The sequence below is a fragment of the Heterodontus francisci genome, unplaced genomic scaffold, assembly GCF_036365525.1.
Source record: "Heterodontus francisci isolate sHetFra1 unplaced genomic scaffold, sHetFra1.hap1 HAP1_SCAFFOLD_102, whole genome shotgun sequence".
Classification (NCBI taxonomy): Eukaryota; Metazoa; Chordata; class Chondrichthyes; order Heterodontiformes; family Heterodontidae; genus Heterodontus; species Heterodontus francisci.
Window position 1 is genome coordinate 5,134,435 of NW_027140380.1, and position 24,547 is coordinate 5,158,981.

Here is a 24,547-nt window from a genome sequence, read left to right on the forward strand (position 1 = left end):
AAGAGCTCATGGTGTTCAGGTGTAATATGTTAGCACGGATAGAGGATTGGCTAACTAACAAGAAACAGAGAATTGGGTTAAATGGGTCATTTTTCAGGTTGGCAAACTAACTAGTGGGGTGCCACAGGGATTGGTGTTGGGGCATCAACTACTTACAATCTATATTAATAACTTGGATGAAGGGATCGAGTGTATTGTAATCAAATTTGCTGGGGATACAAAGATAGGTGGGAAAGCAAGTTGTGAGGAGGACACAATGAGTTTGCAAAGGGATAAAGACAGGTTAAGTGTGTGGACAAAAATTTGGCAATGAAGTATAATGTGGGAAAATGTGAGGTTATCCACTTTGGTATGACGTATAGAAAAGCAGAATATTATTTAATTAGAGAGAGAATGCAGAATACTGTGGTACAGAGGGATCTGGGTGTCCTCATATATGAATCACAATATGTTAGCATGAAAACACAGCAAGTAATTAGGAAGGCAAATGGAATGTTGGTGTTTATTGCAAGGGGGATGGGGTATAAATGTGCAGGTTGTTGGTTCGACCACACCTTGAGTGTTGCATGCAGTTTTGGTCTCCTTATTTAAGGAGAGATATATTTGCATTGGAGGTAGTTCAGGTAAGTACCACTAGGTTGATTTCTGGGATAAAGGTGTTGTGTTATGTGGAAAGGTTGACCTGGTTGTGGTGCACTCATTGGAGTTTAGAAGAATGAGAGTCAATCTTATTGAAATACATAAGATTCTGAGGGGGCTTGACAAGGTATTTGCTGAAATGATGTTTCCCCACATGAGGGAATCGAGAACTATGGGGGAACAGTTTCAAAATAAGAGTCTCTCATTTTAGATGGAGTTGAGGAGGAATTTCTTCTCACAAAGGGCTGCTATTCTTTGGAATTATCTACCCAAGAGGATGGTGGCGGTTAGTCATTGAATATATTCAAGGTTGAGTTAGACTGACTTTTGATCTACAAGGGAATAATTGGTTATAGGGGCAGGCAGGATAGTGGAGTTGAGGCCATGATTAGATCTGCCATGATCTTATTGAATGGTGGAACAGGCTCGAGTGGCAGAATAGCCTAATCCTGCTCTTAGTTATTATGTTCTTATGCTATAATGCCAGATGGAAATAAAAATCTGACAGAGACTGCAATCTGAAGACAACAGAAGGCAGGTCTCTCTCTCTCTCTCACACACACATGCAGAGTCCCAGAGACCCATGGGAGTAGCTCAACCCTCAAGACAGAAGACCAGCGAAACAAGTTTGAAAGTGTGCACTGGTCCCCAACAAGAACTGCAAGCCATAACAGCAATCAAAGACTTTCCATCAAACCCAAAGCCAGCAACTGAACTCCAGCTATTGCTTCAAATCTTTTCCCCTTTTCCGTTTCTATTTGTGTGTCTGTTTATCACATATGCACGCTAGCGTGGTTGTGCTGCCTATCTTTATTCATTTTAACTGAATTAGATTTTTAAGGTTAATAAACTTACACTGTTCTTTTTTAAATCTGAGAAAACATGCCTGGTTGATTTCTTTGCCATTAGAATTAGGGAGCAGTGAAGCTAAAACATGGTGTTTTAAAAAGTTAAACCCTGTTACAGGTAAGGAAGTGGCTGAGAGGGGGAGCCTTTCTCACCTGGTCGTAACAATGACTTTTCTAGCTTCTACCTCAATTGATCTTGAGTTACAGAGATATGTTTCTTTCTCCCTGTAGGCAAAAGCTTGAAGGAACCTGAAGGAAGGTGGTGATTCCCCAGCACAAGGAAAAGTGCAGTCCACTCCTTCTAACACAGAATAGGTACATTATCACACCCAGAGCACAGAGACACAGACAGGCCATGAGTTCCACAGGCACAGAGAGCAGAAGTAGTCAGACTCGCACTGATCCCAAGTTCCAGAGACACATTTTCAATCCAGCAGACAATCAAACAATGCAGGAGTGGCAGAAGTTGTTTCCAATTCACCCCAACTCAGTAATGCTGAAAGGTAGGTCTATCAATCTCAGTTCAAAATCACACCCACCATCAGATTGAAAGGCACCGGATTAATCCCACAAAAGTGCAGCCTAAGCTACAAATTAAATATCAGGTAGAGAAGCTGATGGAAAGGTACAGAATGAATCCTTAGCATGTAGCCCAGACTGCATACTCAGTGACAGATTACAATGTAGTACAAACATCTCATACAGTATCAAAAATAAAGTTATAGTATTATGTCAATTAGTGCACACTGCACTACTCATTTCATACCAGTCCAATAATCTCTGTAAGAGCTGTAACGAAAGATAGAGTATCAATTCAATGATTCTAATTGTACTGAGCACACCATTTGTGAGTTTGAAATATATGCCATCATTCACAAATGTGTTCAGTTACAGACTAAATATTAGTCCAAAACAGATAGCAATGAGGAAAAACCTCTTTACTCAGAGCGTTGTTAAACATTTGGAATTCTGTACCCCAGAGGGCTGTGGAAGCTCAGTCATTGAGTATGTTTAAAGCAGAGAGTGACAGATTGCTAAATACAAATGACATAAGGGGAAATGAGGATAGTGTGTGAAAAAGGCATTGAAGTGGATGATCAGCCATGATCCTATTGAATGGCAGAGCATGCTCAATCGGCTGAATTTCCTGCTCCTATGATCCTATGTTCCTAAAATTCTCACACCACAACTCAATAAAACACACAGTTAAAATGTGATCCATATTTTGAAATACAAATGAGGCAAGCAAATCGTGACACATTATGGCATTAAACAAATAGTTCTCAATACCATCACTGAGATACATATTAAGTGCAGGTACAGAGGAATCCTCTACCAGAATTTCATAGATACACAATGTATCACATTTGCAGACAATGGCAGTAGCTGAGAGATACAAAATTAATCCCACTGTAACTGACTGTCTGAGAAACAGACACATAAAAAATGAATTGTAACACACATTCAGTACCAGAGACTGCCAAATGCAGAATGAGCCCTGGATGTGCACATGCAGAGTGTACCAGAAATTGACTGATACTGAATGAGACCCAGACTCATATGCAGTACCAGAGACTAACAGCTGAAGAATAAAACCAACATTCACTTCCAGTACCAGAAAATAATATATGCATAACAGATATCACTCATGTACAGTAGCAGAGATTGACAAACAACAGAATGCAGTTTGACAGTCGGGAAGGTGCGAGAGCGAGCTTACAGCTGGGAAGTCAATTTCAGTGGAAGTTTAAAAGTTAATTCCCTTTTGTTTTCGGAGGACCAGGGGACTGCTGGGTAAGTAAAAACTATATATTTGGGTGGTTTATAATCTCTTTCTTTTAGTTTTGGTGACTGCAGCTTGACAGTAGCGAAGGTGCGAGAGCGAGCTTACAGCTGGGAAGTCAATTTCAGTGGGAGTTTAAAAGTTAATTCCCTTTTGTTTTCGGAGGACCAGGGGACTGCTGGGTAAGTAAAAACTATATATTTGGGTGGTTTATAATCTCTTTCTTTTAGTTTTGGTGACTGCAGCTTGACAGTAGCGAAGGTGCGAGAGCGAGCTTGCAGCTGGGAAGTCAATTTCAGTGGGAGTTTAAAAGTTAATTCCCTTTTGTTTTCGGAGGGCCAGGGGACTGCTGGGTAGGTAAAAACTATATATTTGGGTGGTGCCTGTACCCGAGACACTACACGTGTAGTGTCTCCCACCCACCCTCCTCCTCTAACAAATAAAAAGGACTCTGTTGTGTTGATAAGGTAAGCTTTTTATTTAAGAAGTTCTGTCCGTTGGATTGCTAACCTAACAAGTTTTGACAGTGTTTTGGTTTTTCAGTAGATTTGTTGGGAATTTAGAATAGAGGGAATGGAAGTGAAGGCAGTTGTATGTTCCTCCTTCGGAATGTGGGAGGTCAGGGTCGCCAAGAGTGTCCCTGCTGACTGCATCTGCGGGAAGTGCACCCAACTCCAGCTCCTCGAGAACCGCGTTAGGGAACAGGAGCTGGAGCTGGATGAACTTCGGATCATTCGGGAGGCGGAGGGGGTTATTGAGAGGAGTTATGGGGAGGTAGTCACACCTCAGGTAAAAGTAGGTAGATGGGTTACCGTCAGGGGAAGGAGAGGGAACCAGCAGGCAGTGCAGGGATCCCCTCTGGCCCTTTCCCTCAACAACAGGTATACCGTTTTGGATACTGTTGCGGGGGACGACTTACCAGGGGTAAGCAATGGGGTACAGGTATCTGGCACAGAGTCTGTCCCTGTTGCTCAGAAGGGAAGGGGAAGAGGAGCAGAGCTTTAGTCATTGGGGACTCCATAGTTAGGGGAACAGATAGGAGGTTCTGTGGGAACGAGAGAGACGCACGGTTGGTATGTTGCCTCCCAGGTGCCAGGGTTCGTGATGTCTCGGATCGTGTTTTTGGGATCCTTAAGGGGGAGGGGGAGCAGCCCCAAGTTGTGGTCCACATAGGCACCAACGACATAGGTAGGAAGAGAGATGGGGATTTAAGACAGAAATTCAGGGAGCTAGGGTGGAAGCTTAGGGCGAGAACAAACAGAGTTGTTATCTCTGGGTTGTTGCCCGTGCCACGTGATAGCGAAGCGAGGAATAGGGAGAGAGAGGAGTTGAAGATGTGGCTGCAGGGATGGTGTAGGAGGGAGGGTTTTGGTTTCCTGGATAATTGGGGCTCTTTCTGGGTAGGTGGGACCTCTACAAACAGGATGGTCTTCACCTGAACCAGAGGGGTACCAATATCCTGGGGGGGAGAATTGCTAGTGCTTTTCGGGGGGGTTTAACCTAATTCAGCAGGGGAATGGGAACCTAAAATGTAGTGCCAGTGTGCAGGATGTGGAGTAGTGAGGTCAGGGATAAGGTTACAAGGACGCAAGAGAGCACTGGCAAGCAAGAAACTGGTTTAAAGTGTGTCTACTTCAACGCCAGGAGCATCCGGTACAAGGTGGGTGAGCTTGCAGCATGGGTTGGTACCTGGGATCTCGATGTAGTGGCCATTTCGGAGACATGGGGAGAGCAGGGGCAGGAATGGATGTTGCAGTTTCCGGGATTTAGATGTTTCAGTAAGAACAAAGAAGAGGGTAAAAGAGGGGGGGGGGGGTGGAGGGTGTGGCATTGTTAATCAAGGAGAGTATTACAGCGACAGAAAGGACGTTTGAGGACTCGGCTACTGAGGTAGTATGGGCCGAGGTTAGAAACAGGAGAGGTGAGGTCACCCTGTTGGGAGTCTTTTATAGACCGCCAAATAGTTCCAGAGATGTAGAGGAAAGGATAGCGAAGATGATTCTCGACAGGGGCGAGAGTAACAGGGTAGTTGTTATGGGGGACTTTAACTTTCCAAATATCGACTGGAAATACTATAGTTCGAGTACTTTAGATGGGTCTGTTTTTGTCCAGTGTGTGCAGGAGGGTTTTCTGACACAGTATGTAGACAGACCAACCAGGATGCCACATTGGATTTGGTACTGGGTAATGAACCCGGCCAGGTGTTAGATTTAGATGTAGGTGAGCACTTTGGTGATAGTGATCACAATTCGGTTAGGTTTATCTTAGCGATGGGCAGGGACAGGTATATACTGCAGGACAAAAATTATAGCTGGGGGAAAGGAAATTATGATGCGATTAGGCAAGATTTAGGATGTGTCGGATGGGGAAGGAAACTGCAGGGGATGGGAACAATCGAAATGTGGAGCTTATTCAAGGAGCAGCTACTGCGTGTCCTTGATAAGTATGTACCTGTCAGGCAGGGAGGACGTTGTCGAGCGAGGGAGCCGTGGTTTACTAAATAAGTTGAAGCGCATGTCAAGAGGAAGAAGAAGGCTTATGTTAGGATGAGACGTGAAGGCTCAGTTAGGGCGCTTGAGAGTTACAAGCTAGCCAGGAAGGATCGAAAGGGAGAGCTAAGAAGAGCAAGGAGAGGACACGAGAAGTCATTGGCGGATAGGATCAGGGAAAACCCTTAGGCTTTCTATAGGGATATCAGGAATAAAAGAATGACGAGAGTTAGATTAGGGCCAATCAAGGATAGTAGTGGGAAGTTGTGTGTGGAATCAGAGGAGGTAGGGGAAGTGTTAAATGAATATTTTGCGTCAGTATTTACAGTAGAGACAGAAAATGTTGTCGAGGAGAATACTGAGAATCAGGCTACTAGGCTAGATGGGATTGAGGTTCACCAGGAGGAGGTATTATCAATTTTGGAGAGTGTGAAAATAGATAAGTCCCCTGGGCCAGATGGGATTTATCCGAGGATTCACTGGGAAGCTAGGGAGGAGATTGCAGAGCCTTTGTCCTTGATCTTTATCGTCATTGTCGACAGGAATAGTGCCGGAAGACTGGAGAATAGCAAATGTTGTCCCCTTGTTCAAGAAGGGGAGTGGAGACAGCCCTGGTAATTATAGACCTGTGAGCCTTACTTCGGTTGTGGGTAAAATGTTGGAAAAGGTTATAAGAGACAGGATTTATAATCATCTTGAAAACAATAAGTTCATTAGCGATAGTCAGCACGGTTTTGTGAAGGGTAGGTCGTGCCTCACAAACCTTATTGAGTTTTTCGACAAGGTGACCAAACAGGTGGATGAGGGTAAAGCAGTGGATGTGGTGTATATGGATTTCAGTAAGGCGTTTGATAAGGTTCCCCAAGGTAGGCTATTGCAGAAAATACGGAAGTATGGGGTTGAAGGTGATTTAGAGCTTTGGATCAGAAATTGGCCAGCTGAAAGAAGACAGAGGGTGGTGTTTGATGGCAAATGTTCTTCCTGGAATTTAGTTACTAGTGGTGTACCGCAAGGATCTGTTTTGGGGCCACTGCTGTTTGTCATTTTTATAAATGACCTGGAAGAGGGTGCAGAAGGGTGGGTTAGTAAATTTGTGGATGACACGAAGGTCGGTGGAGTTGTGGATAGTGCCGAAGGATGTTGTAGGGTTCAGAGGGACATAGATAGGCTGCAGAGCTGGGTTGAGAGATGGAAAATGGAGTTTAATGCAGAAAAGTGTGAGGTGATTCACTTTGGAAGGAGTAACAGGAATGCAGAGTACTGGGCTAATGGGAAGATTCTTGGTAGTGTAGATGAACAGAGAGATCTTGGTGTCCAGGTACATAAATCCCTGAAGGTTGCTACCCAGGTTAATAGGGCTGTTAAGAAGGCATATGGTGTGTTAGCTTTTATTAGTAGGGGGATCGAGTTTCGGAGCCACGAGGTCATGCTGCAGCTGTACAAAACTCTGGTGAGACCGCACCTGGAGTATTGCATGCAGCTCTGGTCACCGCATTATAGGAAGGATGTGGAAGCTATGGAAAGGGTGCAGAGGAGATTTACTAGGATGTTGCCTGGTATGGAGGGAAGGTCTTACGAGTAAAGGCTGAGGGACTTGAGGTTTGTTTCGTTGGAGAGAAGGAGGAGGAGAGGTGACTTAATAGAGACATATAAGATAATCAGAGGGTTGGATAGGGTGGATAGTGAGAGTTTTTTTCCTCGGATGGTGATGGCAAACACGAGATGACATAGCTTTAATTTGAGGAGTGATAGATATAGGACAGATGTCAGAGGTAGTTTCTTTACTCAGAGTAGTAGGGGCGTGGAATGCCCTGCCAGCAACAGTAGTGGACTCGCCAACTTTAAGGGCATTTAAGTGGTCATTGGATAGACATATGGATGAAAATGGAATAGTGTAGGTCAGATGGTTTCACAGGTCAGCGCAACATCGAGGGCCGAAGGGCCTGTACTGCGCTGTAATGTTCTAATTCTAATTCTAAGAATGAATCCCACAATCTCATTCAGTGCCAGATACTGACAGGTACAGAATTAATCCCACCCGTACACACTGTACTAGGCACTGAAAGACATTGGAAGCATTGCACATTCACATACAAGAGCAAACATTGACAGATATTGTAGGAGTCACATGCTCACAGTCAGTACCAGATACTGTTGAAAAGAGAATTAATCCCACACTTGCATTCATTGCAAGAGACTGACAGTTACATAAAGGTTTTCCCACACTCACATAGAGTAACAGAGACTGACATGCAGAACTTGATCCACACCCATATATAGTACCAAAACCTGAAAGATATTGAGTCAATACCACAATCAGATACAGTGTCAAAGACTGACAGCCATATTATAGAGTTCACTTCCATAGAATACCAGTTATTTACATGTGCAGAATGCATCTTGTTTCACATTCAGTCTGGATACTGACAGATACACAATGAATCACGACAATCATACTCAATACCAAGTTCAGACAAACACCATATATATCCCCCAATTATTCACAGTTTCATAGACTGACAGACACAGAGTGAATCACAAAATCAATTAATTTCAGAGACCAGCAGATAGAGATTTAATCTCACTGTCACGGAAAGAACCAGAGAGTGACAGATATACAATGAGACCCAAGCTCACATAAAGTGACACACATAATTAATACCACGCACATACATAGTACCTTAGATTGACACATTGAGAATGAATCAAACACATTCTGACAATAAGATTGATGCATACACAATGAAGCTCACACTCACATTTAGTTCCAGACATTGACAGATACAGAATGATATCCACATTCAGCCACAGTAGCAGATAGATACAGAAGCTGCCCCACATTCCCATACAACACTCATGAATGACATACAGAATGAATCAAACAATCACATTTAGTTCCATAGACTGACACTCAAATAATCTCACACTCAGACACAGTACCACAGAGATATATTTAGAATTAAATTCACTGTCATATAATGTACCAGAAAGTGTGGCAAAATTAATCTCATACAGTACAAAGGATGGATGGAATTTGTCCCACACTCAATGTAATAGGTTTTAAGTAAGTGAAGTGGGGTTGTCGGAGGGATGGGGGTGGAGGTGGGGAAGAGAACAAAATGGAAGGTATGTGTTAGGGCAGAGGGCAGGAGAGATTAACTGACAAATAGGTCATGCGGTAAAGGGAGAGTGCTAAGGGTGCAGTGAAAGGCAAAACATTAGTATCGAGAGAGTGTTAATGACAGAATAATGAACAGTTCTGTCCAAAAGCACAAACTTGAAAAATCAAGATTAAGGCAGACACATGGTGACAAAAAATGATAAAATAAAATAAAATAATCTAAAAGAGCCAGTCATGCTCTGAAATTATTGTACTCAATGTTCAGTCCGGAAGGCTGTTGAGTGTCTAATCAGAAAATGAGGTTCTGTTCCTGGAGCTTGCTTCACTGGAACACTGCAGCAGGCCGAGGACAGAAATGTGGGCATGAGAGCAGGGTGGTGAACTGAAATGGCAAGCAACCGGAAGCTTGGGTTTATGCTTGCGGACTGAGCAGAGATGTTCCGCAAAGCAGTCACCCAATCTATGTTTGATCTCCCCAATGTAGAGGTGGCTGCATTGTGAGCAGCGAATACAATGTATTAAATTGAAAGAAGTACAAGTAAATCACTGTTTCACCTGGAAGGAGTGTTTGGGGCCTTGGATGGTGAAGAGAGGGGTGGTAAAAGGACAGGATCTATGCCTCCTGCAATTACATGCAAAGATGTCATGGGAAGGGGACAAGGTGTCAGGGGTAATGCAGGAGTGGACAAGGGTGTCACGGAGGGAACAGTCCTTTGGATTGCTGACAGGGGAGGGGAAGATGGGTTTGGTAATGGCATCACGCTGGAGGTGGCAGAAATGGTGGATAATGATCCTTTGGATGTGCAGGCAGGTCGGGTGGAACTTGATTGCAGTTCTGGAAGGGAGGAGAAGGGATGAGGGTACAAGTGCAGGAAATTTGTCAGACACGGTTGAGGGCCCTGTCAACCACAGCTGGGGGGAAATCCTCGGTTGAGGAAAAATGAAAACACATCAGAAGTGCTGTTGTCGAAGGTTGCATCATCAGAAATGATGTGTCTGAGATGGAAAAACTGGGAGAATGGAATGGAGTCCTTACAAGAGGAAGGGTGTGAGGAAGTGTAGTTAAGGTAACTGTGGGAGTCAGTGGGCTTAGAATGAATATTAGTGGACAGCCTTATCCTCAGAGATGGAGACAGAGAAGTCACAAAGGGAAGGGAAGTGTCGGAGATAGATCATGTGAAGGTGAGGGAATGGTGGAAATTGGAAACAAAGTTGATGAATTTTTCCAGTTCGGGGCAGGAGCAGGAAATGACACTGACACAGTCATCATTCTACCAGAAAAAGAGCTGGGGGGTGGGGCCCTGAGTAGGACTGGAGAAAGGAATGTTTGACATACACCACAAAAAGACAGGCATAACTAGGACCTATGCGGGTATCCATAGCAAAGCCTTTTATGTTATTCTCTGAGTAACATACCTTCTGACTCACCAAACCCTGTCCATCATCTACAAGGCACAAGTTAGGTGTGTAATGGAATACTCTCCACTTGCCTGGATGAATGCAGCTCCAACAACACTCTGGAAGCTCGACTCCATCCAGGACAAAGCAGTTCACTTGATCGACACCCCGTCCACCACCTTAAATATTCACTCCCTCCACCACTGGTGGACAGTGGCAGCAGCGTTTAACATCCTAGACATCACCTTCCAAACACCCGACCTCTACCACCATTTTTTTTACAAGATGCACTGCAGCAACGCACCAAGGGTCCTTCGACAGCACCTTCCAAACCCGCAACCTCTACCAACTAGAAGACAAGGGCAGCAAATGCATGGAAACGCCACCAACTGCAAGTTCCCCACAAGTCACACACTATCCTGACTTGGAACTATATCGCAGTTCCTTCACTGTCACTGGGTCAAAATCCTGGAACTCCCCTCCGAACAGCACTGTGAGTGTACCTACCTCACATGGACTGCAGTGGTTCAAGACAGCAGCTCACCATCACCTTCTCAAGGGCAGTTAGAGATGGGCAATAAATGCTGGCCGAGCCAGCGACGCCCACATCCCATGAATGAATTTTAAAAAGGTGCACACTGCTGCCACTGTACATCAGTGGCGGAGGGAGTGAATGTTTGTGGATAGGGTGCCAATCAAGTGGGCTGTTTTGGCCTGGATGGTATCGAGCTTCTTGAGTGTTGTTGGAGCTGCACCTATCCAGCAAGTGGACAGTATTCCATCACACTCCTGACTTGTGACTTGTCGATGGTGGACATGCTTTGTGGAGTCAGGAGGTGAGTTAATTGCCGCAGGATTCCTAGCCTCTGACCTGCTCTTGTAGCCACATTATTTATTTGGCGACTCCAGTTCAATTTCTGGTCAATGGTAGCCCCTGGGATGTTGATAGTGGGGGATTCGGCATTGGTAATGCCATTGAATGTCAAGGGGAGATGGTTAGATTCTCTCTTGTTGGAGATGGTTATTGCTGGCACTTGTGTGGCATGAATGTTACTTGCCACTTATCAGCCCAAGCCTAGATATTGTCCAGGTCTTGCTGCATTTCTACACAGACTGCTTCAGTGTCTGAGCAGTCATGAATGCTGCTGAACATTGTGCAATTATCAGCGAAAATCCCCACTTCTGACCTTCTGATTGAAGGAAGGTCATTGATGAAGCAGCTGAAGATGGTTGGGCCTTGGACACTACCCAGAGGAACTCCTGCAGTGATGTCCTGTAGCTCAGATGATTGACCTCCAACAACCACAACCATCTTCCTTTGTGTTAGGTATGACACCAACCAGCGGAGAGATTTCCCCCTGATTCCCTGGAAGGACAATAGCAGCAGATACATGGGAACACTGCAACCAGCAACCTCCCCTCCAAGCCACACAACATCGTGACTTGGATCTATTTTGCCGAGGGCATATCAAAATCCCGGAACTCCCTCCCTAATAGCACTGTGTGTGTACCTATAACATGTGGACTGCAGTGGTTCAAGTAGGCAGCTCACCAAAACCAGGGCAATTAGGGATGGGCAATAAATGATGGTCTTGCCAGCGATGCTTACATCCCATGAAAAAAATAGCAAAAATGAAATGGAGTTAAAATCTCTATGAAAGAAATCTTTATAAAATTCTGCAATCAGTCCATGTGACCAGGAGATCCCCACCCCCTTCATTCCAGTTCCTGCTAATTTTACTTGCATTGATTCCACTTCATTGTCACACACGATTCTCTCATCCTCCTTTAAACCCTCTTCAATAAAACCACTCACTTTCAATAATTTGCAAATGGATTCATTTGCACATAACTCCTAATAAATAGGAGATACTGGAACGGCTGGCTGTACTTCATGTTGATAAGTCATTAGGACTGGATGGGATGGAACCAAGACTGCTGAGAGCTGTCAGGGTGGAAATTGCCAGAATCTTCTGAATTTTATTTTTTGGATTGACAGCTGCCAGCCATTTGTTTGTCCCAGGACACAATAACGAACTAAAATGAATCTGCACCGAGCAAATATTAACGTCCCACATCTGCAGGTTTCTTCCAAAACATCAGGAATTTCAGTTTCAATCCTCGGACCTTTTATGTTCTGTTCCATTGATATTTTGTCCCCTGATTAAAATTGATCCTGGGAAGTCTGTCCTCTGAGCGGCCTGGCACTCCGAGTTCCTCTGCAGACATCCGGTTGCTGTTGGTGGACCAAAAGATCCCGAAAACCCGAGAAGAAACGTCTCCCAAACCCCTCCGAGTGTGTCTCCATTAGACCATGCAACCACTACCAGTATAATGGATAGCAATGGTGAGGAGTATGAGTTATTTCAGTGCCTGCGTTTTGTGGAAATAGAGGATTAAAGATTTAAAATAATTAAAATCACTGAATAGATCTTCTGTGAGCAGGACTTAAACCAAACTGGGATAAGTCCAGTGGATTTCAATGTTGAAATCTTTAACCACTGGACCATGGCAGCTGAAATCACACCCCTTTTATACAGACCGAGAATCATCCTACACTGATCCACTTCTGTTCATTTTTGTGTCCTGGGACAAAAAAGTTCTTCGTAGCTGTCAATCAAAAAATGGTTGGAAGGAACTTCATTTATTCAAATACCAGCAGTCGCCAGTTGTCAATGAACTCAATCCCTTCAGCAATAGACAGGGATAAAGAGAGAGAGAGACTGTTAGAGAACTTCCTGCATTCAGTCCTGACCCTGTCACACTCAGCAGTTTCTCACCCAGACCCTACTCTCATCAACACTGAACATTGTTACTGAGACCCTTCAAATACTGTTTATAAAATGAATAAAGGTTCAAAGTTTATGACAGCTGGATTGAATGGAACCAAGTTTAATAAACTTTTCACTCTGACTTGATAACAACATTAGACAGTCCTTCAATTGGTAGCAAAGTTATCAGCTGTAAGAATGTTTTTACTGAGTTGAATAATTTCTGTGTGAGGAATGTTCCAGCATCATAAACCAGGGGAACGTGCTGACTGAGTTGTGTCTTCATCACTTCTGGGCAATCAGACAGTTCATCCTTCATTATGTTCTGATTCACTTTCCCAACGTGGATCTCCAGATTCTCAAATCTGGGGACAAGGATTTCTTATTTGCTTCTTTTCAGTTTTTATCATTCTCAACTGACAATATAATCCAAAACTCGGACAAATCCTCCACCTTGCATCGTGTCCCAGACTCAGTAGAAAGCAGCACATAGTGACGTGAACACACTGACAGATACAATCCGTCACCCTCTGATTCAGTGAGATTAATGTCAAGAGTGGTTTCCAGATCAAATGCAATGATGAACAAATTTCTCTCAAAGGAGGTGTGGTTGACTGAGGTACCTTTATAGTATTTGCAGTGAATTTCTGTACAAGAAGGGACAATCGTCAAACATCCATTCCGAAATCCTTCGCTCAGCAAAGACAGATCGAGTCCTGTTTTAAATAAAAACAGAAAGTGCTGGAAATATTCAGCAGGTCTGGTAGCATCTGTGCAGAGAGGAGCAGAGTTAACATTTCAGCAGTTCTGATAAAATGTCACAGACCTGAAAGGTTAACTCTGCTTCTCTGTCCACAGATGCCACCAGACCCGCTGAGTATTTCCAGCACTTTCTGTTTTCATTTCAGATTTCCAGCATCTGCAGTATTTTGCTTTTGTTACTGTCCTGTCTTATTGTGCTGCTCAATAAAGTAGTTGGAAAACCAAGTTACAGTCAGGCTTAAAGGGGATTTGAATCCAGGATTGATCTGTTCATTAAAGAGTTACTTCGACCAAGTAAGTCAAAGGGTCAAAATACAGTGTTTGAGTTTTTTGAGCTACAGATTAGTGCAGATCTTTCTAGCTGTGCTGAACATTGATTTCCATCTCCGGGTTCTTTCTGAATCTGTGAGTTTGCAGTTCTTTGCGAGTGAGTGGGAGACATGGAGATATGTTTAGACGATTTCCTGGCAAATCATTTGCAACTCCATATTTTTCTGAAATTTGTACGAACACATTAATGACATACGTCACGCCGTGAAATTTCTCCACAAAACACTGAAAGGTGACATTGTTAATTGTGAGGGGGGTTTTTCACTTATTCAGACATACATTTGGAAGGAGTGATCAGAACGTGATTCACACATGACGTGATGACGTAATGGCGTGAAGAAACACTTCCTTGAACTGGCCATATTTGGTATTCATTTTTTCTGCTCGACCCACCTGAATATTATAGAGAAAATGGCAACAAGGGGAAGATAAAGTCTGTAAATATAGGCAGAAAACAGCAGCAGTGACTGCAGAAAACAAGATCAGCCAGTTCCTGGTGACTTCGTTGCTCGGATAGTGAAGAATATAGATGGGTTGTGGACAGCCTGAGCCTCAGACTGTCTCCTGAGTTGAATAGGATACCGCACGGTCTTCGTGCTCATTGAGGAAATTTGGCTGTACTCATGGGATACAGCTGAAAGATGGCAACGAATGAGAGGGTTTGAGCAACATTCTGTTCCTGTATTGAAAGAATGGGCATGTTTTTAGAGTTAAGAATATTTTGGGACTGGAAGGTGAGGCGGTCAAGACTCAGAATAAGGCAATTCCTGAGCAAAAGAAAACAATTTTGCTTGTGGAAATTGGCCTGGAAGTGTATGACATGCTAACAAAGCTTCCTGCTCTGAACAAAGCAAAATATGTGCCAGTCAAAACAAAATCACCAATTTGGAGGAACATTTCAATCCTAAGCCACGAGAGATAGCAGAATGCTATAAATTTGGAACCAGAAATCAGAAAAGTAGTGAAGCAGTATGTGAGTATATTGTGGCACTGAAGAATTTTTATTACGTTGCAACTTTGGCACATTCTTAGACCGGGCATTATGAGACATATTTGTGTGTGGATTTGTGAACAAAAGAATCCAATCGAAGCTACTAAACACACAAAATCTTACATTTGAGATCGTGTGTAAGATTGCTGTTTCCATGGAGATGGCATCAAAGAATGTTAGGGAATTTTGTCCTATGCAGGTAACTAGTACAGGCTTCTGTCCACTGTTAAAGTGCTTCAGCCAAGTCTAAAGTGGACAGACATAGCCAGAAGAGTGCCAATGACAGCAGTTTAGTGTCGTTATCACCATCAGGGCAACCACACAGCCCAATCATGTCAGTACAGAAATGCAAAATGTTTCAATTGTCAAGCAGAGGCCAAAGAAGGAAAGGGAACTAATTCCAGTGGTAATGGAAAACAGTGATGTTATAAGGGTGGAGTTCACAATCTTGAAGTGAATCCAGAGTGCCTAACCAAAGAGGAGCAAGGGCTGTACAGCATTTATGCCACTAGCAATCACTCAAATGATGGAGACTTTTGTATAATGTTGTTGGTAAATAAACAGTCCATTGCTACGACCATGGATTGCTCCATCATGAGTAGAGAAATGTATGGGAGCAAAGTCAGTGATGTCCGTCAAACTGAGAGCACCAGTCAATTGAAAACCTACTCTGGTGAGGTGTGAGAAATGTGTGGGCAAATCGAGTGCAATATCCAACATAAGGGCAGGCCCCTCAAGTTACCCATTGTTTAAAAAATTAGGTCAGTGGAAGTAGGCATCACTGGCAAGGCCAGCATTTATTGCCCATTCCTAATTGCCCTTGACAACTGAATTGCTTGCTAGGTCATTTCAGAGGACAGGTGAGAGTAAACCAAATTGTTGTGGGCCAGCATCACATACAGGCCAGACCAGGTAAGCACAGCAGATTGCCTTCTGTGAAGGGTATGAGTGAACCAGATGGTTTTTAATGAAAATCAATTATAGTTGCTTGGCACCACTGCTCAGATTTTATATTATTCATTAATGAATTGAATCTGAATTCCACCAGCTGCCATGGTGGGATTTAAACTCATATCCCCAGGGCATTAGTCTGAGTCGTGAGATTATTAGTTCAGTGACATTGCTGCTATGCCAGCCTCTCCCCTACAAGGTAGTGAGATATGTCAACAAACCAATAATAATGGGGAAAGACTGGCTTTGAAAGCTGAAGTTAGACTGGAAGCATGTTTTTTCAAGTTGAAACAACCAAGGAGCTTGATCAGGCATTGAATTGTTACAGGAACACTTTCGAGGACAGCTATGAAGGCATAATCAGTGTGAAAGCTCACATCTGAATCAGGCCTGATACCAAACCAGTATATTGCAAAGTTTGGCTGCTTCCTTATGCTTCCAAAACCCAGGTTGAAGAGGAGCAAAAGAATCTGGAGAGATATGGTGTGCTGGTGAAAACTGATCACTGTGATTGGGCAAACCAAATTGTCATTGTGCCCAAGTCAGACAAAACCATCAGTCTATGTGGGACGACAATGTCACAATGAACCAGGCAGTGGATTATGAGAAGTATCCACTACTGATCTCGAGATTTGTATGCGGAGTTAGCAGGATCCAAGCTATTCACAAAGTTGGATTTATTCCATGCTTATGCACAGCTCAATGTGAATCAAGTGAATCTGCAGTATCTCACGATAAACACACACATGGCGTTATACTCCTACATAAAGCTGCCGTACGGTGTGAAGCCTTCTCCAAACTTCTTCCAAGTTACAATGGGTAAGATTTTACAAGGAGTGCTACATTGCTTGTGCAATCAGGATGATGTGTTGATCATGACTGTAACAAATGAAGAGAATTTTCAAGTGTTGGATGAAGTGTTAAAAAGGCTCAATGATCACAATGTGTCAGTTGAAAAAGAACAAGTGTGCCTTTGTACAATCTGAGGTGGTGTACCTTGGCCTGATAATCAATGAAAAGTACTACAGCCAGTGAAAGAGAAGATAGAGGCTATGGTCAAAGCCCCGAAGACAAAAAGATGTGTCTGAGCTTAGATCTTTTCTACGCATGGTCCAATACTACTTGCAATTTCTGCCTGAGCATGCAATGGTGTTAGCTCCACTACATGAGTTGTTGAAGAAAGATGTGAAATGGAAATGGTCTAAAGCACAACAAGATGCTTATGATGCATGTAAGAGAAGCTTGACCAGTGACACACTACACATTCATTACCACACAAATGGTGAACTGAAGCTAGCTTCAAAATATGGAGTTGGAGCAGTAATCAGTCATGTTGTGGATCATGGTCAGGAGAAGCCCAGAGCATTTGTGTCACGTACCCTGACCAAGAGTGACTGGAACTACACACAGATAGGAAAGGAAGTGTTTGGAATCATCTTTGGAAACAAAAAGTTTCACCAGATTTTGTTGGGTGGAAACTTTACGCTAGTAACAGATCATAAACCACTAATAGCTATTCTGGGACCAAAGTCTACAATACTGACAATGGCAGTATCAAGGATGCTGCAGTGGGCTGTACTTCTCTCACTGTTTGACTGTAACATTGAATATCGTAGTTCAAAGGAGAATGCTATCGCTGACGCACTGTCACATTTACTGCATGAAGATTTAGATGTAGACTGTGAAGGTGCAATCTTCATAATAGAAATTGTGGCCATGGCTGAGTCGACCAGTCGGCAGGTTCACTGTGAGCAGATAACACTGCCGGGTAAAGGCCGCTTTCCAACTCCAATCTTAACACAGGAGATTCCCCAAACAGCTGTAATAAGGTGTTTGTAAACTGCTGGAAGCGGATGTGTGTGGAAATGGTGATGTTACTGAGGAGGTTTCTTAGTATCGAATGGATTGTGTTTCGGTGGGAACATTACTGAGTGTTAATTGTAGCGGGACCATATTTAAAAGCTCCGGCTTTCTGGAAGGCTTTGACTACGAATGCCGAGTCTGGAAGGGTTTGTGTGGAGAGCTGGGTTTCGGTTCTACTGTTAATAAAGGGTTTGAAATTGGCAGCCCGGAGGAAACTGGAGGTGGATCTGAAAGATGAGGGGCCGTTCTCTCTCTGTCTGTCACTCTGGGTGTCTCCTCCCTCTCGCTCTCTGTTTAATCCTCACTCTGTCTCCTCCACTCCCTGCTCTCACTCTGCCTTTCTCAGCCAGGTCCAGGGGGTCTGTATACAAAGGATCCTGAAGGATTCTGTTACTCATGTACTGCAGTGATCTGAGTGAAGAATCATCATGTCTGGCAGAGGTAAAGGAGGCAAAGGACTGGGCAAAGGCGGAGCAAAGCGGCACCGCAAAGTGCTTCGTGATAATATCCAGGGCATCACCAAACCAGCAATCCGCCGCCTGGCTCGCCGTGGCGGGGTCAAGCGAATCTCGGGTTTGATCTGTGAGGAGACTCGCGGGGTGTTGAAGGTTTTCCTGGAGAATGTGATCAGGGATGCGGTCACCTACACTGAGCATGCCAAGCGCAAGACGGTCACTGCCATGGATGTGGTGTACGCTCTGAAACGGCAGGGCTGCACTCTCTACGGATTCGGCGGTTGAACAACTTGACCCTTTCCAGCAAACGCACAACAAAGGCTCTTCGAAGAGCCACCCACCACCTCACAGAGAAAGCAGTGACCTGGAAATGGGAGCTGGGATAGGCTGTTCAGAACAGTTCAATCAATCTGCTGTGTTCGGGATACAAAACTGGAATCCCCGAGTTTGATATTTCAGTTGTAGCAAGGATGTGCAGTGGATTTGATTTTGTAAACGTGCTGTGTAAACAGTGCCCGAGACTCTCCAGTTAGTTATTTCCGCAGTCGACACATGCCCTCAGTGAAAAGCCACATCACTCCTCCAGAATCACTCATTGTTTTCATAGAATTTCAAAATGATTTCGATGCAATGAGAGAATCCGGGAGTTTTGCAGCAGCCGTTGAATCGGTCACTGGAACCAGACCCACTTGTGATGTTATTTCTCCCGAGACGGTGTTTCCTGCACTGAAACTGACAGGGTTTGTGAAACTGATCAGTTTCAGCTCAATCATTCAGGGACCTGGAATTCCCGCAGTTTGAGCCCGAGCCCACTTCTGATTGGTCACCCTCTTCCCATTCGTATGTCTTAACCAATCGCAGAGCTTCGAATTGGAAAATGCAGCAAATCATTGGCTTAAATTGTCGACCTGACAAAGTTTGAATTCGAAAAAGCCGCCAATTTCAGTATCGGAAAGAAGCGATTACTGGAAAATCTATCCAAAGCTGATCGTTTTATATATATATATATATATATATATACATGTATGAGCATTAAAAAACATTTATATTCCGCTTTTATCAGCAAATTCCTGGCACCATTTTAAAGCTGTTCGTAAAATAGCGCCAGGAAATTGTGCTGATAAAAGCGGAATAAAAAACAAGATTTTGGATGGTTATGTCCATATTTTACGAACAGCTTTAATCTGTAATATTATTGGTTACTCATCTGTAACTGCCGGCAAAATGTAACGGGACAAATAACTCAAATTCGGTGTGGAAGTAATACATTGGACAGGGTTTCGGGGGACAGTGAGAAGTCACTGAAATAGTTGCTTGAACATTGTAAATAAATCTGATTCGGTCCTGTTACTGACATTCTGGAATCAGACAGTAATCAGCCCTTTCACAGAGACTGTCGGTGGCTCTGAAAAGAGCCTTTGGTTTATTCGATGATATTTTGGCCGCTTTACTTTTTCTGGGAGCTCTGAGCGCTGGTTTTCTTGGGCAACAGCACGGCCTGGATATTAGGCAGCACCCCGCCCTGAGCGATGGTCACCCCTCCCAGCAGCATGTTGAGCTCCTCGTCGTTGCGGACGGCCAGCTGCAGGTGCCTGGGGATGATGCGGGTCTTCTTGTTGTCCCGGGCCGCGTTACCGGCGAGTTCGAGGATTTCAGCGGTCAGATACTCGAGCACAGCAGCCAGATAGACCGGGGCTCCAGCACCCACACGCTCAGCATAGTTGCCCTTTCTCAGGAGCCTGTGAACACGGCCCACCGGGAACTGCAGTCCAGCCCGGGAGGAGCGAGACTTGGCCTTGGCCCGAGCTTTGCCGCCGGTCTTTCCTCTTCCAGACATTTTCACAAATTCTTTCACGAAGAATGGATATTTTCCACTGCATTTACTGTACTTACAGACTGAAAACTCTCCTCATTGGTCGGTACTTAATTCATCTTATTTGCCTATATTCATCACCAATCAGGTCACTGACAACAGAAGAGGGCGGGATTTACCCACCACAACCTCAGAAACAGAATTTGTCAATTTCAAAAAGCCCGCCAATTTCATTTTCGGAAAGGAGCGGATTAAAATAAATGTCATCCTTCGTCAAAGATTTAAAATCCCTTCTCTTTATTTTCTTTTATTCAACTCCTTTCGTCACCAATCAGAGACGCGGGTTTTAAATGTTGTTTAAATTGTGGATCTTCCCACAATCGCTTTCAAACTGTCCCGGGAGGTACTAAATCCCTGTTCCCAGCATTTCCCTGAAGCGAAACGTTCAGTTTATCTTCAATCAGAGCCCAGTGTCCTTCTCTGAAAAGAGGGAGCCGGATCGAATCCTCAAACTGCCCTTAATCTGCTCTCTAATGATCCCATTCCGGGCTGTTACACTGCGGAGAGTTACTGTTAATAAAATGATGAATCAGTTCACATTTCAGGAATAGAGTGAAGGAACGGAGGTCTGACTCTTCCCGCTGAAAGCAGCTGTTAAAGCGGTCATTCAGGGGCTGTGCAAAATAAATAACAGCTTAAAGCAAAAAAGGAAAGGCGAATGAGCGCATTATGGGTTCATGGGACAGGAGACACAAACACAGTATATTATACATTATCTTAAAATGATTTAATTGAGATGTTCGGATGCAGCTTTTTCAGAGAGATTGTGGGTGGCTCTTCAAAGAGCCGTTGTGTTTGGGATGTTTTTCAGTCCATTGTGCAGTTTTACTTGGAGCTGGTGTACTTGGTCACCGCCTTTGTCCCTTCCGACACGGCGTGCTTGGCCAGCTCCCCGGGCAGCAGCAGGCGCACGGCGGTCTGGATCTCCCGGGAGCTGATGGTGCTGCGCTTGTTGTAATGGGCCAGGCGGGAAGCCTCACCCGCGATGCGCTCGAAAATATCGTTCACAAACGAGTTCATGATGATCATGGCCTTGGAGGAGATGCCGGTGTCGGGGTGAACCTGCTTCATCACTTTGTAGATGTAGATGGAGTAACTCTCCTTCCTCGACTTTCTCCGCTTGTTGCCGCCCTTTGCTGACGGTTTATTTAAGGTTTTCTTGGCGCCCTTCTTAGGAGCTGCTTTCTTCTTCTCTTCAACTATCTTCAGTCTCAATTTCAGACACAGAAATAAACCAAACCCCTTCCGAGTGCGGATTAAATAGACAATCCCACAGCTCTATGCTAATGAGGGATGGGGGAAAATAAAGATTGTGATTGGGTGACTGGCAGTGATGTCACAAAGGTTTCATATTGTAATTCTCTAATTGGTCTCTTTCGCCATCCAATCAGATTAAACATTTGCAACCAATCACAAACACCCTTCCTGCAATCAGGAAGTATATTTCCCAAAGACTGTCTCCAACCCCAGTTTCTGTTGAAAGAGCCGCTTCTTATGTAAAGCTCCCTGGAAATGTCCTGGCTGTTGTTGGGAAGACACATATTGGCTGATTCTGTGTCCTTGTGTCTCTGCTATTGCATGTGAGCGTGCAATTAATTTCATTTCTTTTTTTCTCTGATCCTGTGTTTGAGCGTGTTGTGTAATTCGGTAGCTCTCAGTCTCTGGTGCAGTAGGGATTCATTCTGTATATTACAGACTCTGGTACTGTGAGTGTGACATCCATTCTGTATCTGTCAGTCTCTGGTACTGTGTTTGAGTGTGAGGAGATGAGGTGGAATGTTGCAGGGAGGAAGATGGAAAAGAGCTTTGGTGCGATGACACAGCCTTGCTTGAGCCCAGTTTACATTGGGATTAGGTCAGTGCTAGGTCCGTTGCCAATGATTACATGTCATGCAGTCGGCAGACGATGGTGCCGAATTTCTCCGGGCAGCCAAATTTGAAGAAGATGTTCCATAATCCCTCCCAGTTTGGAGAGTTGAAGGCCTTTGTCAGGTCAGAGAAGGCCATGTAGAAAGGTTGCTGCTGCTCCCTACATTTTTCTTGGGAATGTCTTGCTGTGAATATTATGTTCACTGTGCCTCTTGATTGACAGAATCCACATTGTGATTCCAGTAGGAGCTCTTCAGCCATGGGGAGGAGGCGGTTGAGAAGGACTCTTGTGATGACCTTCCCTGTGACGGACAGCAGGGCTGCCCCTCTGTAGTTACTACAGTCGGGGTTGTCACCTTTTTTGAAGATGGTCACAATTACGGCATCTCGGAAATCCCTGACATGCTCTCTTCCTTCCACATGAGAGACGTGAGACGATGTATTTGTGTCAAGAGTGCTTCTCTGCTGTATTTTCGAATTTTGGTGGGAATTCCATCTATGCCGGTGGCCTTATTTTTTTTTAGCTGTCAATCTCTGTCAGTCTGGGATTGTGCTGACGTCATGGTGGGTAGCATGCTGTGGAATGTAGTCAAGGGCACTCACATCAAAGACGGCATCGCAATTGAGGAGATATTCAAAGTGCTCCTTCCAATGAGTGCTGACTGCCTCTCTGTCCTTGATCAGTGTCACTCCATTTTTTGCTCTCAGTGGGGTAGGTCCTTTGATACTTGGGCCGTGAATGATCTTGACAGTGCCGAAGAAGCCACATATGTCGTGGCTTTCAGCAAGTTTTTGTAGTTCCAGCGTTCTTTCAGCCCACCAGCTGTTGTGTCAGTCGATCTACTCTATAGTACGAGTTGGAAACTATTGAACTGACTTTGCCTCCAGTCCAGAAGCAAGGCCATTCCAACATCTGTCATCTAGCTGCAATACGCTGACAACGCCTGCGGGTGCGCACACCCAGTGACCAAGCTTCAAACCCTGATCGATGCATTCATTGAGGCATATGAAAGAATTGGCCTTCAGCTAAATGTCTGGAAGACAAAGGTCCTCTGCCAGCCTGCTCCCCGACACTGCCCCTCCATATCAAGATCCATGGCGAACCACTGGACGATGTGATCACTGCTCATCCCTAGCGAGCATTGTCTCATCAAGGGCAGCCATCGACAACAGGGCAGCACAGTGGTGCAGTGGTTAGCACTGCAGCCTCACAGCTCCAGCGACACGGGTTCAATTCTGGGTACTGCCTGTGTGGGGTTTGCAAGTTCTCCCTGTGTCTGCGTGGGTTTCCTCCGGGTGCTCCGGTTTCCTCCCACATGCCAAAGACTTGCAGGTTGATAGGTAAATTGGCCATTATAAAAATTGCCCCGAGTAGAGGTAGGTGGTAGGGAAATGTGGGGATGTGGTAGGAATGTGGAATTAGTGCAGGATTAGTATAAATGGGTGGTTGATGGTTGGCACAGACTCGGTGGGCCGAAGGGCCTGTTTTAGTGCTGTATCTCTAAACTAAAGACAATCCAACATCCCAGGAATCAGCCTTGTGAACTTTCTCTGAACTGATTCAAATGCATGTGCACCCCTCCTTAAATAAGGAGACCAAAACTGTGTGGAGTCCTTTAGTTGGGATGTCACTAATGCCCTGTACAGTTATAGCAAAACTTCCCTACTTTTATACTCCATTCCCCTTGCTAAAAATGCCAATATTCCATTTGCCTTCCGAATTACTTGCCTTAGCTGCATGCTAACGTTTTTGTAATTCATGCACCTGGACACCCAGATCCCTCGGTACAGCAGCATTCTGCAGTCTCTCTGATGCAAGTAATATTCTGCTTTTCTATTCTTCCTGCCAAAGTAGACAATCTCACATTTTCCCGTATTATACCCCATCTGCCAAATTTTTGCCCACTGACTTAACCCATCTATATCTCTTTGCAGACACTTTGTGGCCTCCTCACAACTTGCTTTCCAACCTATCTTTGTACCGTCCATAAATTTGGCAACAAAACACTCAGTGCCTTCATGCAATTATTAATATAGGCCATAAATAGTTGAGGCACCAGCACTGATCCCTGTGACACTCCATTAGTTACAGTTTGCCAATCTGAAAATGCCCCATTTATCCCCACTCTCTGTTTCCTGTGAGTTAGCCAATTCTATATCCATGTGTGTGTAGTTTTCAGATTGTGTCTGTCAGTGTCTGGTACTCTGAGTTTTGGACTCTTTCACAATCTCTCAGTGCTACTATTTGTGTGTTAGGTTCCTTTAGATGACTCAGGCTGAGATACTGTGAGTGTAGTAATCAACCTATACAGTGGCGCAGTGGTTAGCACCGCAGCCTCACAGCTCCAGGGACCCGGGTTTGATTACGGGTACTGCCTGTGTGGAGTTTGCAAGTTTTCCCTGT

At 44.4% G+C, this 24,547-nt stretch overlaps 1 protein-coding gene across 1 annotated transcript; it reads right to left on the reverse strand.

The window, feature by feature from the left end:
* Positions 1-19,848: 19,848 nt before the first annotated feature.
* LOC137359398 (histone H2A-like) lies at positions 19,849-20,238 on the reverse strand. Its single transcript, XM_068025380.1, has one exon. The coding sequence runs from the start codon at positions 20,236-20,238 to the stop codon at positions 19,849-19,851; it is 390 nt and encodes a 129-aa protein (XP_067881481.1).
* Between the last annotated feature and the right edge of the window lie 4,309 nt (positions 20,239-24,547).